The following is a 16879-nucleotide window of genomic DNA, read 5'->3' as shown; positions in this document are numbered from 1 at the left end:
AGTAAATCTGTGGTGATAGAGAGGCGTTTGGATTGCATGAAGTGGCAACGCCAAAAAGGTTCACCTGCAACGTAATTATATTCATCTTCTTGGTAACTACCAGGACATGAACGGCCCCGTTCAAAAGCCTCAGCAGGTGTTCTATCAGTTTTGAAAGCCGTAGCACTGATAGACGTAGCTATCTAGATGAGTTGCAGTCGGAAAATCAAAATTTCTGTGAGTAAGAAATAAATCATTCTTGTTGTGTAATTGTAAAAAAAAAAAAGCAGAGAGACAGAAAAAATCAACATAGACTCCCTGGAATGATGCTAACTAGCTTGTAATTGAACACAGTGTTGCTCACCTTTTCACAGGGACAGGGGTTAAAGGTTATAAGTGGTAGAGCTGCTGCTTACTGACTCATCTGCTGTTAAGTGTGTTAAAAGGTACAGAGACAAGTTAAATATATGAATATTTTGTTAAATTATTTCCTTAATTCATTAAATGCTAGTGAAATGAAGGCAAACAGTACTCAGTAGCTAAGCTTACTATGCTAAATGGTTGATAATCTCACACAGTCTACCCACCTCTGTTGGAGAAAAACTGGGCTATAAATTGACACTCTTGTCTTTTTTCTGTCTCTCATTTTGAAAACCTGACTTTATAATTTTTCTTGGTGGCATAGTAACTGCCACAGTCGTTCTGCTCTTCCAGTTGCTGCTGAACACTGTCACCGTCAAGTGTGCTAAGCAGGAACAAACCATTTCATGCAGATCCAGGAGGGTGTTCAGGGTAAATATAGATGTGTGTTTTTTTGGTCTGGGAGTGGGAATATTAAATTTCTACTGCTAAAACAATTTTAAAAACACTATGTGATTAATTTTGTAACTGACAGGGGCCCCATTTTTTGTGTCTCTATAAGAAGAAAAAAATACATATATAGACAAATATATAATATGTCTCTATATTTTTATATATAATAAAAATATATAGACAGGGGCCCCTGTCGATCAGGGGCCCTTGGAATTGTCCTAACATTTCCCCCCTATACAGCGCCCCTGCTAACTATTCATAACTTCATCACTTTTTAAGAGAAACTCACTTCAAATATCTTGCACTACTTCTTTAATGATGTTTAGCTCATTGACCTTGTCCTCACAAATTTAAAGGTTCATATTTTCTCTGAGTTGTTGCTAAGAGCTCAGTTGAGGAAGAAACAGCTATTCAGTTTGCTGTTTGAGTTCTCCTTTTCGTCCCAGATCTTTTCTCTTCTGTTCTTGTTGTGATCTTGAGTACAAAACGGTCACATTGCATATTTCCTCATGTCACTTTCCGATGGCGGCACTGTGTTGAAAGGAGGGGAGGCAAGGCAACAAGATATGGTGGAAATAGCTTTATTGGTGCTGCAAGTCACCAGTACACCGACACCCATTTCTGACTGCGAAGCACAGCAGCCGGCTTTATCCCTGGGCCACTTCCACCCACACCAAGTGAAGGGGTGACAAACAACAATAAATAATTTACAAACCCAACACAAAATAAATGGTACAAATAAATATTTACGTGCATGCAAATTAGAAACAAACTAATCCTAAAGTCAATCAAGAAATTAAATCAAACTTGTATCTTTCAGAGCATTACCCTTCTTAGTTCACATGGTATGCTCCACCCTTCTAAGAAGACACACCAGAAAGGTAAAACCCAATTAACCCAACACAAACAAACTGAAATAAAGAAATGAAACTAAAAGTACTTATTCTGTAAATAAATATCAATACTCAATAGGGATGGAGTCCCTGGTCTCCATCACACCTCATAATGAGGATTATCTCTACAAACATCCAGCTTGTTCTTTAGTTTCCAAGTACTCATTGTACTTACTTGCCTGTGTGCTAATCTGTGCTCCGATAGCCACACACACCTATAGAAATCTTTTCCTGGAGTGCAGCATGTGGATTCGCTCCCACATCATGTCTATTCCACATTGTGCAGCCGTAAGCAAAAAAAAAACAACAACCTAAAGCGCAGAGGAATAGTTTCCCAGTAAAATCCAGAGTGAGGAGGGCAGGATGTAATTCAGCTTCAGCAGCATCAGCATCAGTCGTGGTGGCAGCAGTGAGTGTGAGAGAGACGGAGGAAAGGGAGTGTGAGTGTGTGTGTGTGTGAGCGAGCCTGTGTGGGAGCGAGTTCCTATGCACTGTATCGAGCGAAGCGGAGGCTCTGCTGTCGCGCGGCAAGCTGTGTGTTCCCGTCTGATTCCCGCGCGCTCCGGTCAGAAAGGAGCCAGGGTGGAGATGCGGCTTCGCTCAGACCTCCACCATAACTGAGAGACCCAGCCGGGACATCGCAAGGCGGCAGCATGGTCGGGATGGAAACCCACTGCTGACACCAGTGTGACTGATGATGACAGCCCACGCGTGGACTACCATGCGCCACAGCCGCACTGCTCTGGGAGGAAACATAGCCATGTGAAAGTGACTTGGCTGCCAGCAACTCTTGGACATGTATTCCAGGGCAAAGTCTGGATTTCTTTTTGTGTTCAAACTTGTGCTTTTTCTCTTGGTGCTGTCTGGATGCCCTGAACTGTCCTGCCAAGCGAGGACGAAAGGCAGATGGAATAAGGGGGGTAAGTGATGATGGAGAACTCAGATTTTTCTTTTCTTTTAGTTTTTATCAGGTAAATTGATTCTATCTGGAAGCTATTGAAAATATTTCTATGTCTGTGGCCAGTTCTGTTTGGTAACTGCTCCGGCGCTGATCTGCACTCATCAAAGACGGACCTCTGCTTTGAAACACTCAGGTTTATACAACCAGGAGATGTATCAAAATGTCTGGACTTTTTGCATTCGGAGCTGCGCTATTATGACTTACTTTGATGGTTGAGGTGTGTTCAAAGTAAGTTTGCAGAAGGAAGTGATTAGTGGCCAAATCACTGACAGGTCAGCTTTCAGATTAAGTGACTGAATCTGCCAAGTTTTCATCTTGTTTTAGTGTGGCTGCTAAATTCTTTATGCTTCAAGGAATCTGTAGCGATTTGCTGAAACATCTAGTTTCTGCGTGGGAGTCTTTTATTTTTCTAGTAAGATCTCATTTATCTGTTCTCCCTGGACTGCTTGGTCTGCTGAAAATGCCACCAGTGTCTGAGAACTGTGATTTTTTTTTATTTTTTAGGGGTGTTTAAAGACTCAAAGGTGTAAATAATTCATCTCAACCCCTCCGTGGGAGCGGTCCTCACGCCTTTCTCGTAGCATTTAATCCCCTTTGTCGGATTAAAAGAACCTCTAATCTTCGTGCTCGCGTTCATCGAGAAGGCTGAGAGATGCTCTCTGCACCCTATTGGCATTGTTAGTCCTCAAGGCTAAGACTCAGTGGGATGTGAGGGTCTTCAAAGAGCCAGTGCCACTATCGTGATCTATTTAATGATTACTTGCCACTTGTGCTTTCATTCTGCCTCACCCTACTTCTGATTTGCATTTCTTCAAATGCAACTCCTACAGGGTTTGTCACAAGCGTGCATCATCTGCACATGAAAGTTTTGATGAGGGTCAGCATTGCATCTTAACCTCAGCTGAAACACCAAAACGAACAAAGAAATCCAGAAGTTTTACTTTTGTGTCTCTTTTGCAAAAATGGTCTGCATTCTTGGTGCAAATTTTGAATTTCTGATTTGCTAAGAGCCGTTTAAATGCCAATGCTTTTGGCACAAATATGACTTTGCAATCCAAGCCAAGGGTAAAAGCAGATTCATTATAAAATTCTATCAAAAGCTATCAGTGACCTCTAGTGAAACGGAGTGCAGTGACCTTGCTCCAAGTAATTAAGCCATGAACCCTTTCCGTATTGGACCAAATATTCTGACATGCTCAGAATTATCTTTACTTAGACTTCTGTGACACAAACGGATAATATTTTCTGTATTAACATATGTTTGTAGAATATTTCACTATGGTGTTAGCAAGCATTTGGTGTCATTTCAGGTTATATAAAATATGTTGTTTAGAATAACATTTCACTTAAAAATGTCTTTAACCAGTGAGGAGTTGACTAGTGAACAACATCCATTTAGTGTCACATTTATTAGGATTTTCACAATTTGTAATATGCCACTCCACAGGTGCATTTTAATACTTTTAATTAATCAAATTATCCATTGAGACAAGATTGCACAAGAAATAAGTGCATATCTTTGCCTTTAAATCGTCTGGATGTAGAACTGCTAGATACCTACTACATAAAAATCTGAACTGTACTATTTAATAAAGAGATTGCCCTGTACAAAAAAAATATTTAATGTCAGAAATGTGGCCAAGCGTTACTGTAATCACCAATTCAAAGTCTTCTAAACATCAAACATTCCCACTGGGGATGTGTAATGTTGAGGAACAAATTTGGATTAGATTCTCCACAAAATCTCAAGCAAACAATCAAACAGCTTTCAGTTGCTTAATGATTTAACCCCAGGGTTGTCCCAAACAGATACTGATCCAAGTCATTCAAAAATAACCATGAGCTGAAGAGTGTCTATCGCTTAGACAGTGAGTGAAATCAGAGACCTACATGTTCTTGAATACTTTGAAGATTTATAGTGTGATGAATATCCTTAGAAACTTTTTCAGCTACTTTTAATAACTGAGCATACTATGCTGTTAAATTAACTTGATTTAGGAAGCTAGGCAGATTTATCATTTGTTTGCAAACATATATCTGACTCGAAAAATAAAAACTCTTTATAAGAAGAAAAACGTATTGATAATACAATAATAATGTAATACATTAGGTAGGTTATCATGTTTTCTCACTGTTTTAATATGACTTGATCACATTTGAAAAATGTTACAATAAGGTTTCAGGTAATCATGTGTGGATGAAATGTACCGGAAAAGGTTTTCTTCCTGCTGCTGAAAGGTTTTGCTTCTGTTGAATGTCAACTTACTAAAAAGTGTTAATTTCTCCGACACCAGACACCTCAGAGCAGGTTGCATGACTCAGACAGGCAGCTGGAACAGTGTTGCTCTCTGTGAATATCACTGTAAAGTAGCAAACATGGTGAGGATAGCTCTTCCTGTGACCCACCTTTTGTCCTATCTTTCTGTGGTGTCCTTGAAGAAATCCAACTCCGACAGATTTTGAAAATCTGAGAAATGAAATATGATTACCTTAAAGTATAAGGATTCAAAATTCAGCATGGACAGTTTGTTTCATATATTGTGGAACAATATGTCATACGGAACATGACATATATTCATATATATGAATGTGAACCCGTTGAGTTACTCATTTATCTTTTCCTTTAATGATTTAACACGTTCTAAATGCGTCATATTTAGAAGGAAAGTCCCTTAACTACTTTAGCATGTTGTCCGGGAACGTCCACTGTCGAGCAAATTCCTGTTTATTCATGTTCACTTTCCAGCAGAGACTGGGAATTCACAAGCAGCCAGATAACACACACAGCAGAGATGGAAGTGAGCCTAGCAGTGGGGGAAGAAATTCAATTGGATGCATTTCGATTGCACCTAACTACAATAAATGGTAATGTGAAGACAGTACCAGGTGGAGAGAAGCCTCGCTGTGTTAACACGAAGCCATGAAGACAAATGATTCGCAGAACGACCCAGAATTCCAGAAGAGAGGACCGCTTTTGTAATGTTCTCAAAAACTGATTTACTAAACAGGGTCCTGCTGAGGCAGTCAGCTAAAGAGTAATTGTAAAAAGAAGGGAACAACACCCATTACAGATAAAACACTTACACTCCTCTGTCGCCGAACGCTTAGTGAATCGCACTGTTCAGGATGGAAATCGGTATGGTATCAAATTTTTAGACTAGGAGAGAATTAATATCATCGCTTCCCACTCACACGGGATTATTGTGCAGGCTACTACAGCTCAAATTGCTTCCTCTACCACTATGTATGCTTGTACTCCATAAAAGTATAATTACTGGTCAGAGCTGCCCAGAGCATTAAAAACAGAAAACAAGCATCTGAAAATGTCCCTCAACAGCAGCAGCTTCACAGACTGCACTGAGGTACAGGATCCCTTCAGAGTGAATTTATAAGCATTAATCATTTGTCAGCGTTTTCAAAGTCCAAGCTATCTCTTTTTAAACTTGGCTTGTCATAAATAATTTCATAGAACGTATCCTGCCTCATCAACTTCATCTCCTTTTAAGCTTAACTTCAAATGATGCTGCATTCGCTGTACTATTCAATAGTGAATTATCGTTTTTTCTTTTTACATGAAAATTTTGTATTATTCTATCATTTTTATCTCATTTATAATATGCAGTTCTTTCCTTGAGTTTATATCTTTAGAGAAAACCAGCAGACTCACAGAGAGGTCCAGGAGTTGGAATGTCTAGAATGAAGACATTCTGACACCAGTGACACTGGTGTAATAACCATCTGGCAGACAGTTCCACTGCTTAGTGTTTGCATGTGAGGTATGGTGCTATAGAACCTGAGCCAGATGGGTCATTACCATCTTTCCATGGGTGAACTGCATATGAGCGAAATGTGAGTATCTGAGAATAAATCTGTTTTTATAACAGTTTACTTTAGGCTACTTTGCTCTTGGTGTGTCGTTTGAGGTGTTCTGATCAAAACAGAATTATCTCTTCACTGGAGGAGGTTCAGTGTGGTAGTACGACCAACCAACTGCATAGACTGAAGGAAATGACGTTTTGTATCTTACAAACATAAGATACAAAACTTCAAGAGTTTGTATGTTGCAAACTCTTGAAATTAGTGACCACCCCAATTTGCAGCAAATTTGGAATATTCAGTGTGGAGGCTGAACCTGGAGTTGCGCTTTTGAAAGTTTGCAGCGAGCCCAGCAGGCGGTGTGGCGCATCTTGATGCCGTATTCTGCGAAAATGAGTTTGAGTGAGAGATGGCTGTTAACTGCTGTTAAACGGAATCATGCAGTCAGTGTTTTTATTTAACTGATCACTGATGTTATCACAGAGTCTGAGGACTTGATCTGTTTCTAAAACCTATGCTAGCATTTTCTTGTTCTCCTCGTCATCCTCAGTATCACAAAACATGTCACTGCTTCTTTTTAAATAGCATTATAAATATATTTTGCATTTGAACTACAGCCTGAAGAACTAACAACCTCCCACAGCCACAAAGCAGGCAGCCTACATCAGCCTGTTTGGAGGTGGTTCACCAAGTGGGAATCCTCTCTACTGGGAGTACAACGTATACTGATCTTTATTTTTATCTTTTTTTCCACAGCATGTTTTATTCATTTGTCTCAGAAGCAGGATCTGATGCATGTAGCAATTGTGCTTCCACAAATGTTAATAAATTAGCCTGGTTTGATTGGTGCCACTCAGGTTTTGAGTGTCATTTTGTTGTTTCTTTGGCTTGCATGGTGTTTTTTTTTTGTTTTTTTTTAATGAAGTCACACAGGTTCTTGCATGTCACACATTGTGGATAAACTAAAGCTACTTCTAACCAGGTTTCGAACGCAGCTTAAAATACTAAAGGTTACAGTGTCATTGGTGGCGGGTCGGCCATCGGTTGGTTTCCCAGACAGCCGGTCTGTTCCAGGCTGAACCAGTCGGTGGTCGGAATGTGTGTTTGTTTTTTTTAGTTACCGTATAAAGCGCTGCGGCCCGCGCAGTGCAGTGTATGCAGTGAAATGTCAGAGTGGGTCAGCCTGAGAGTTTGCAATGCTACTAAGGAGAGAGATAAGCGTCCCGTCCAAACCTGGAAAACAAAAAAAAAGCAATTAAGAGGAGCCAACATCCCAAACAGAAAGGAGAAAGAGATGAGTGAGTGATGAGTTAAAAAACTGAAAAATAAAATAAAGTAAAAATAAAGTTAGTGCAGAATTGGCTGTATTTCTGGTCAGGGATTTGCTGACGGACTGAAAAAAATGTCCACTTTTTATTACTGCAAAAGAAAGCATTTTTCTTTGGCAATAAAAATTGTTATGTCTGAATGCAGACTGTATATCTTCTGTATTTTTCATTAAATTATATTCAGTGGCAACATTTTTTATAGCGAGTAAGTCACTTCCTGTTGGCGCTTTTCTTCATATTTGTGTTCCGACACTCAATTCTTTGTAAAAGTACTAAAAAGTTTACAATTGCTGCTGTTAAGTAGCAGACAGGAGGAGTTTTAAAACAGGGACAGGATAATGCCAGTAGGAGAGAGAAGGAGTGACAGAAAACATGTCAGGATCAGAGTGCAGGACAGGTTGGCATCATGTTTCATTAGGGCTAAATTGGCCTCTAGAGATCAGAGGATTGTGGTCCAAGCCTGGACTTTTTGACATCTAAAAGCAGTCTATCAATGATATATTTCCTTTCAGACATATTCTTTCTCTTGACAGGTAAATTAATTTTATCCAAAGTGAGTCTTCTGCACGCTCACTCACCTGATAGATTTTATTCATGCCCACAAACGAGTACATGGTATAAAATAAGTAAAATCTCCCTATTTGATCACAAATATGAAGACTATCTTGATAAAAACTAATTTGCCAAATGTATCACAAAAAATCTGGCAAATTTCAATTTCGCCTAAAGTATATGTTTGGGAGAAAATGAATCATTTTTTAATGTTTTCAGGAGTTAAAAAGCCTAGGCTTTGAGTAATTTGCTCTGGTCTTAAGAGCAGGATAAGCTGTAATTTCTTATTTCTATTTAAAATGTTATCTTTAAATACAATTGTAGTTTTAATTGTTACAAATTCTTTTTTTTTTTTTTTTTTACCATGTTCTTTTGTTTTAAAATTATGGGCTGAATTTTAACCCCAGCCAGCCTCAGGTTGTAAGGCTAAATATATAACTGGCTTAATATTACATTAGCATGAAGAATGTAAGTTCATAACGCGTGCAATATATTTGCCAACAATTATTGCACTCCAAACATAATGCATTATGAATATTGCACACACTGATACCGGGTTGATGATATATTTGCCATATAGAGTCAAGCCCTAATAAATAAATGGTAACTGTAAACTATGTTTAGGTGTGCCATTACGAGGTTATTAGTTGCCCTATTTTATCACCCCTCATAATGTTTTTAGGTGGTTTTGCAGACTTGCTCTAGGATTTCTCAAACATGCATGAAAGAATCAAGGCAACTCTCTAGGTATGTTTTTGATAAGGAAATAACATAACATGACGTAAAGCTCAAAAACGTCGATTTTGCATAAAACTGCTCCTTTAAGTACACAGGTTTCATGCAGTTCCTCTGTTCATTCAGTGACCCTTGCTGGAAGTCGACAACAGCTGTGGGGATAGAAAAACACAAACTGGGGGAAATTTCAGTTGGAGCCAGACAGAACAATTAAACTCGTGTCATTACTTTTGCAATTAATGTGAGTCGACTTGCGTCTTGGGGCAGGAAACACAGTTGGGGCTGTCACAGAGCATGAGGAACATCAGTCACCATTTGTTCCTGTGACACTTTGCAGAGTTGTTGACATTTAGTTTGATTTCGCTGTTGAGAACATTGTCTTCAGAACCCCATGTTGTATAAATGTAGGCCAAGAATTTTTAATTCACTTAATTTTTTTTTTTTTTTACATTTTCTGATCAAAGTGTTTACATGACACAGAGGAAGTACATTTGTAATGACTGAGGGGACAGAAAGGCAGAAACACGCCCATGTTTCCATGTTCCATTAATTAGATCATTAGGCCCTGTGCCACTGCGAGTTGAGAAGAGTAATTTCCTCAGATGTGTTCGACTTATTGGCGTCTAAACTAAATAAATAAATACAGTTAGCACGAGCTGAAATATGGGGGCGAGATTACATACACAGATATTGCAGGACTGAGTCAATAGGTAATCGTTACAATACTTAGAGCGTTTGTTTTCAAATCAGATGATTTGAAATAAAATAAAATAATATTGGATCCTAATTTAGCTAAAATGATCACTGTTCCAGGACAAACAGTAAAGATACTGATTCACATAGTGATGGCAACTTTGTATAATTTCAAGCTTTTGCTGTAAAATTTTCACTTTTCAGATTTTTATGTGTAAAGAAATATAAAAACATTTTCATTTTACTTAAGTTAAGCACAGTTCATTTTGGCATGTAATATTAATTACACCAAATTTTCTAGTTTTTACAAAATTTGCAAAAGCTCAAATGGAATATATTTTTCAAGGCACCTTATGGTTTGTTTTTCTCTGTTCAAAGCAAACGTTGGTACGTTGCTGTAACAAACCTCTACTGCAGTGGTCCCCCCAACCTTTTTATCACCGCGGACCGGTCAAGACTTGGCTATTTTACTGCGGGGGGAGAGAGGGTGTGAATTGTCAGATAAGGCTTCTGCATGTTGGTGTGTAAGCTAAAGCCTAGTTCACATGGCAAATTTTAAATTTTTTGCCCTGGTTTCCCTAACTGGGAGCGAAAACGCAACTTGTCGTTGAATGTTAAATGTGACAGGTAGCCAATCAGAAAACACGGTGACGTAAGAACGGAGGGGAATCCCAAACAGCTGACATGGTTCAACTGAGAGTCTGGTGGACATCGGAGATATGTGGAAACTATCATGTGCATAATAAACATGGATGTTTATTCAGTTAAAAATGTTAACTACAAAAAAAATAACTCACCTCCAAATCATAGTGCAGCAAGTAGAGCAGCTGCTCCCTCAGTCTTTTATCAAACGCCTTTTCTTTTTACGTCTTTTATAACTTAAAATGAGCCACAAACTATCACTACTGTTTGATTATTCTAAATTCATGTATGGTATGTTGGGGGTTTTACTGCATTTTCTTCTGGAATCAGAATGTTCGTGAGTGGAATCGATTCATGTGTGGTGTGTTGCTCCTGCCGTGTGGCTGCTGGACTCCACACGGACTGTTAGCACGAGCGGTCCGCGGCCCGGAGGTTGGGGACCACTGCTCTACTGTATTAGGCACTATAGTCTCCAATGTCTTTTCTGCCTCTGATTTTGTTCTAATTGTATTTTTTAGCTGATCTCATTGCATTAATGCTGTAAGTTTCAAGTCTACACTGCGCAGAGCAAGGCCGACTGGTTGGCTATCTGATTATGCCGTGTCTTTTTTCTTTCTACCCATGAGAGAAGGTTATATCTAGACTATCTGTATGTAGCTTTTGACACAATCACACTGATTTTTATTGACATGATCAGTGTTAACCAAGTTTCTTTAAATTGATGTAGTAACAAGTATTTAAATATGTAAAGTACTTCCTAATTTATCATTATTTTAAAAGAAAAGGAAGTAAAAATCCATGATTAGTCTGGGGAAAGATTAGATATTTGGGGAAATTACACACTACGACAATGATTAGGTTGTTGTGTTGAGTGCCATTGCTACTTGCTGCACTCTTCTCCCCGAAAACCCCCCATCAAATCAACTCACTTTTCATTCCCATCACAGTTTAATTGCCACATCACCATCACATCAGCTTCTAATGAAGCTGATTTCTAATTGCAGAGGAAATGACACGTTGTAATAACAGTCTTTTTAAATGGGCGATTCCCAAACAGCAAATGTGACAACCTCCGCTTGATGGATAGAGATCTGATTGTTTTATGACTGCAAACTCATTCACTATTTTATTTTTTTTTTGGCCTCAGCTGATGCACAGGACCTGCTGGCTCACATATGAAGATGGTCTGAGTGTAATAATGCATGCATGGCTGCTTGCCTTGTGTGGAGTATCTTTCCTTCTCGCTCGTCTCTTTCATTTGCTCAGACAAGATGGTGGCTGTTGTAACGGTCGTGATGGCGTTCAAGTTTTTTTTTTCTTTTCTCTCTGGCAATAATTTAAAGTGAAACATTAGCAAATTAGTCTGTGAGAGATTATCTATGAAACTTTATTTACTCCGATTCACTCGTTTTGCAGAAAGTCGTTATTTCCATGGAAGTCGCAGTTTATAACAGACTCACATCAGCTTCTCTGCCCGAAGGAATTTCTGTTGTTGCCAGGAAGATGTTGCTGTCATGGTCAAACACGGGAAGCTTTCACGAAGCGTAGCAGTAGATGAAACTACACCTCGGCGAGCTCTTTCAACTTCTCTGGGACTCTCTACCTCGCTCTAGCTCACTTTCTCTCCATATACCTTCTTACCTCTCTTTGCTCTCTCCAATAAAACTTTAAAGAGATAAGAAGCTTTTTTTCTATTTCAGGGTCACCATTAGCCTGAATAATGCATTTACAAGGGAAGAGTAGTTTGGGTTCTGTGGAGGATAGAAGCACAGCCTTCAATTAAATTATACATCATTATCACAGCTGGCAAGTCTGGTGCGACGGTACCCTCTCCATCCTCCTCTAAATGTTCCATGTTTCTGTCTTGTCCAATATTGTGTGTCAAGCAACAGCCTCTTCCTGTGCCAGCGTGGAGCTGGTGAGGAGATTCCACCGCCTGAGCTGGATCGAGGTGTGCATTAAAAATCGGAACATTTCAACCTTGGGACATGTATTAATGAATTATATTGCGAATATTACATTCTCCAGATCTAAAATCAACACAGGACTCTACAGTAACATTCACATTTGAACGTGAATGTTACTGTATAAAGTGGATAAAATAAGTGGATCTTTTATTAATCCACTTTTTATTGCAATAAGTGGATCTTTTATTGCAGTAACAAAATATTGCGTTGTATTTTTATTTATTTTTTTGAAATCATGCAATTTTAAGAATATTTACTAAAGCTGCAGTAGGCAACATTTATAAATAATATAACTGTCAGTATGTCATGACAGTATAACACGAGGCAGATAATCCATCTTCCCCCTGTGGTCCTACTGCCATCTGCCGAAATACACCCCTCAGAAACCACCAATCAGAGTGAGGAGGCGTGTCTTAGCGCTGTCGTTCATACTCGTGTTCTGCTCACACCACTCCCCTTTCTCTTTTGCACACTAGAACTAGTTCCACACAATGGCGGAGCCTGCTGTGAATGCTAAGGCTAACTTAGCTTGTTTTCTTACATTAGCACAAACTAGCAAGATTGTAATGAAAATCTCTCCTCCTGGCTTTGATTGGTTGATTTTGACTGGGGCCTGTGTATTTCTACATTGTCATCACACTTTAAGCAGATAAATACATGTTTTCTTATCTCCAGTGACAAAAACCACTGACTCTAACACCAATAATCACATCTAAACAGTGAAATAAAATGATTGCACTTAAAATATGAACATTTCACCTGCTGTGTCCTAAACAGTCTCACTACTTCCTTCTGGTCCACATGGATTTGACTTGCACACCTGCTTTTGTGTTTTCAAATGTTGGGATTTGTGTAGAAGAAATATTCAGTTAACTTGACTACTGCTTTTAACACAAAGGTACCGAAGACATTGTAAACTCACTTATGTGTTGTTATATGAAATGTTTAACCTCTAGCATATCTGCACAAATAACTGCTGGCTTTAAAGTATAACAGTATAAAAGATTATTTATAGCATTTTTGTTCAAATTGTTGTACACAACATAAATACGGAAGTTTATTTCAGCAGTTGCACAGCGTTTATAATTACAACAAGGCCTTCTCCTGGCAGAATTTAGAGGCTGCAGGTTTAGCTTCATTTTTCGAGTTTCTCCTACCAGATGCTGCATGTAGGAGAGGCTGCAAGAAGCTTTCGCTTTGTGTGAAGTATGTCAGGGCAGCATTTCTGTAGAGAAACAGCTTTTTACTGTCGGATTAAATTGTCCAACAAAGCTGTCCCCTCTTCCTAAACCAGGATGTGTGTTTAGACGCAGACCCCCCTTCTGCTGCCTTCACATGTCACAAAAGGTTCAAGTTATCACTTATTACTTATTCTCTTTATACTTAGTTTATTTTAAATATGGACAGAAATATCAGCTGGTGACAAGAAGCAGAGGATTTTTAACTCGATCGGCTCTTAAGTTCAGCAGAAAATGTTCTTGCTTTTTATCCAATACTTTTTTTTTTGTTGCTCTAGTTGCTTTTTTTCTTTTGTTGAAGTTGTTACTGCAGGAGGAAGATGTAAGGTTGGCTATTTTCAACATGCTGAGTTGTGTAAAAATTCAATTTAGGAGACGCTCAGAGATATGAGAATCTATTTAAAAGGAAAGGAAAGAGTATGCAATATCTCAAGACATGTCTGCTGTTCATTCAAGCAGCCAGAAAAAGGGCAAGACTTCCAGCAGAGAGTAGGAAGGCTGACCTTGTTGTGTTAATCATGCTAATTGTTCATGTAAGATGCTGAAGAAAGTTGAAAACGTTAACTATGTAATTATTTCTTTCTGTTTTAAAATGTTAAAATCCTGCTTTACAGTGCCTAATGTGATGTCATTATGTTTTTCATATAAAATTGGCAAAAAAAGTCAGTTTAAATGGTCCTACATTGCTGTTTTTTTTAGGAGGAATTGCAGTTATTGAAAATTGTCTGCAAAACTGATCAATGCAGTTCTTCAGCACAACAATATTCCTCCTTTATGCCATTTAAAACCCTTCTTTGGAGCATTGGGTTTAGAAGTAGCTCATATGATGAGCTCAGCAGACTCTCAGTTCCACCAGGTGTTTGCTAATTGCTGCTGCCGCCAGTCTGGAGGAACTGAGTGGGAAAGGTGTGCTCTGTGAGGCCAGAGCTTGGCTGGTTACTGCAGCTCTGTGGCGGAGCTTTGTGAAAATAGGCGGAGCTCAGTTGGAGCAAGTGTTTAGGCTCCCCTGAATGGTTGCCATAGACCAGGGGTGTCAAACTCCAGTCCTCAAGGGCCGGTGTCCTGCAGTTTTTATAAGTGCCACAGGTACAAAACACTGGAATGAAATGGCTTAATTACCTCCTCCTTATGTAGATCAGTTCTCCAGAGCCTTGCTAATGACCTAATTATTCCATTCAGGTGTGGTGCAGCAGAGGCACAACTAAAAGTTGCAGGACACCGGCCCTTGAGGACTGGAGTTTGACACCTGTGCCATAGACGATTCAAGGCTTTCTCAGACATGCGTGAAGCAGTGAAAGCAATGCTCCAGGTATGTTTTTGATGAGGAAATAACATTGTAACATGATATAAAGCTTAAAAAACAAAATTTTACGAAATATCCCCACTTTAAGGAAATTGACTTAAATGTTTTTTTCTAAATTGGCAGATTGATGAGTATTTTTTCAGTTGGCCTTAAAAATTGTAATTGTGTTGAGAGTAAATGTGAGTTCAGTCCAGTGCTTTGGTTTGTCCACCAATTCCACCAGAGGTCATTTGTAAAGATCATATGTTGTCCTATTATATATCAAACAACTTGAATCTGTTACGGGACTAAACTCTGTGTACACTTTAGATCATTTTAGAAACTGTCATGTGTATAATATCCTTTTCCTAATTATTCCTTTTAATTTTACATTAAGAGGAATTGACATTATGCTTAAACTGATGGGGAATGGAAGTGTGTAGTTACATTAATAATCACCACTGGAAGATTTGTACATGTATATATTCCTACATTAGGATAAAGATTTTATTTATATTGTAAATAGCAGATTGCCATTACAATTACGAGCTTTACTTTAAATCCAGCTGCTTCCGGCTCTTTAAAGTGTAAAAGAAGATGTTAAAAATCATAATTGTCAGACTAAATCTGCTATCCTTCTTGAACAAGAGCTCAAAGCTGCAGTTAAGATGGGGCGTTCCCCAGTGTGTTATTACTTGCCCTGTATTAGTGCTGCATTATTAACGTTATCCTGGGCCCACTAGTTAATTAACCCCAAAGACCTTAATTTACCGTTGAATAATGCATAACAATGGATTAACTTCCTGTTCCTCGTTATTAAGATCGATTGATTAAAATCACAGCTGCCTTATCGGTCAAGTTTGAATATGACAGTATTATCAGTGACTTACCATTATTGAGGTACCCCTCAAAGTGAACTTCAGGTTACAGCGTCCCATTTCCAGTCGTGCTGACAGAGCAGATGCATGAAGTCGTTTTTGAAACTTACCAAAGTCAGTGAGGTGTGTAGTGCACAGTTCCAGACTTGTTCAAATAATTTGATGCTCTGATAAACTTTCTCACGGCAAGTTTTTGTTAAGATATAAATTAGAATGAAAGGATTTTTCCAAATCAGACCAAGCTACGTAAGTGAGAATCATTTAAAACCAATCTACTATAATTCCTGTCCTGGTATCAAGTGTGATTTATACTGCTGTACAGAAGCAAACTGCAAATACTATCCTCTTTTACTTTGATACCATTAAATACAAAAGTGTCCCCAACTGACTTCAGAGGAGATTGTAGGAGGCAGCAAAAAACTTGTCTCAAATAAGTTTTGTGACAAAGTTTTGTCACAAATTGTGCATTCACACTATTATTGTGTAGTTCACTTTTATTGAACTCCAGTTTATTTGACTAGAAAGTCTGATTCAAAAAAAGTTAACACTGGTCCACCTAAAACCTGGGTCTCGGTGCGGTTCCAATGCACATGTGAACGCCAAGTAGACTGGAGACCGCTCCAAACATGGGAAGTGGACATTTTTGCATGGCATTCTGGGTAAATACAACCAAATGCGCGAGTCTTGTGCTAGCACAAGACAAAAAAAGAAATCCTCCAACTGCTAAAATCTGACTCCACTCCAGTTTTGTTTACATTTTGTGAAGAAGGAAGCTGTGCTCTGTGGGTTTGTCGTTTTCTTCAGTGGTTCTCAGTTCAGCGCCACCACAGGCGACGGGGGGAACAGGTTTTCCAACAGTGCAGTGTGGAAGAGAACAGCAACAGTTGAAAATTTAACAACTGTTGCAATTTGTCCCCAATTGAATCAGGTATGAAATCACCCTAAGGCAGATTTGGACAAATTCAGCAGATGTGTGAACATTAGAAACATAAAAGACCTGCTTTTTAAATTGCAGACCAAAGTGGTTCTACAAAGTGTATACAAGTGGACCTGATACAAATCCAAGCCACACTTTCCAGATTTCTATTTGACAGGCAGTGCT

At 38.8% G+C, this 16879-nt stretch overlaps 1 protein-coding gene across 10 annotated transcripts in view; it reads left to right on the top strand.

Moving 5' to 3' along the window:
• Nucleotides 1–1622: 1622 nt before the first annotated feature.
• Nucleotides 1623–16879, top strand: part of robo2 (roundabout, axon guidance receptor, homolog 2 (Drosophila)) — a 377925-nt gene continuing 362668 nt past the window's right edge. For 4 of the 10 annotated variants that reach the window (XM_032590720.1, XM_032590724.1, XM_032590723.1 and 1 more), the window contains exon 1: nt 1623–2605. In XM_032590720.1, coding sequence (XP_032446611.1) covers nt 2482–2605 — 124 coding nt within the window. In that variant the 5' untranslated portion in view covers nt 1623–2481. The remainder of the gene's footprint in view (nt 2606–16879) is intronic. The other 6 variants (XM_032590729.1, XM_032590728.1, XM_032590726.1 and 3 more) reach the window with 3 other exon arrangements.

This window comes from Xiphophorus hellerii, chromosome 18 (genome assembly GCF_003331165.1).
Source record: "Xiphophorus hellerii strain 12219 chromosome 18, Xiphophorus_hellerii-4.1, whole genome shotgun sequence".
Taxonomy (NCBI): Eukaryota; Metazoa; Chordata; class Actinopteri; order Cyprinodontiformes; family Poeciliidae; genus Xiphophorus; species Xiphophorus hellerii.
Note: the sequence above shows the minus strand (reverse complement) of the source record. Positions and strands in the feature narration are given on the sequence as shown.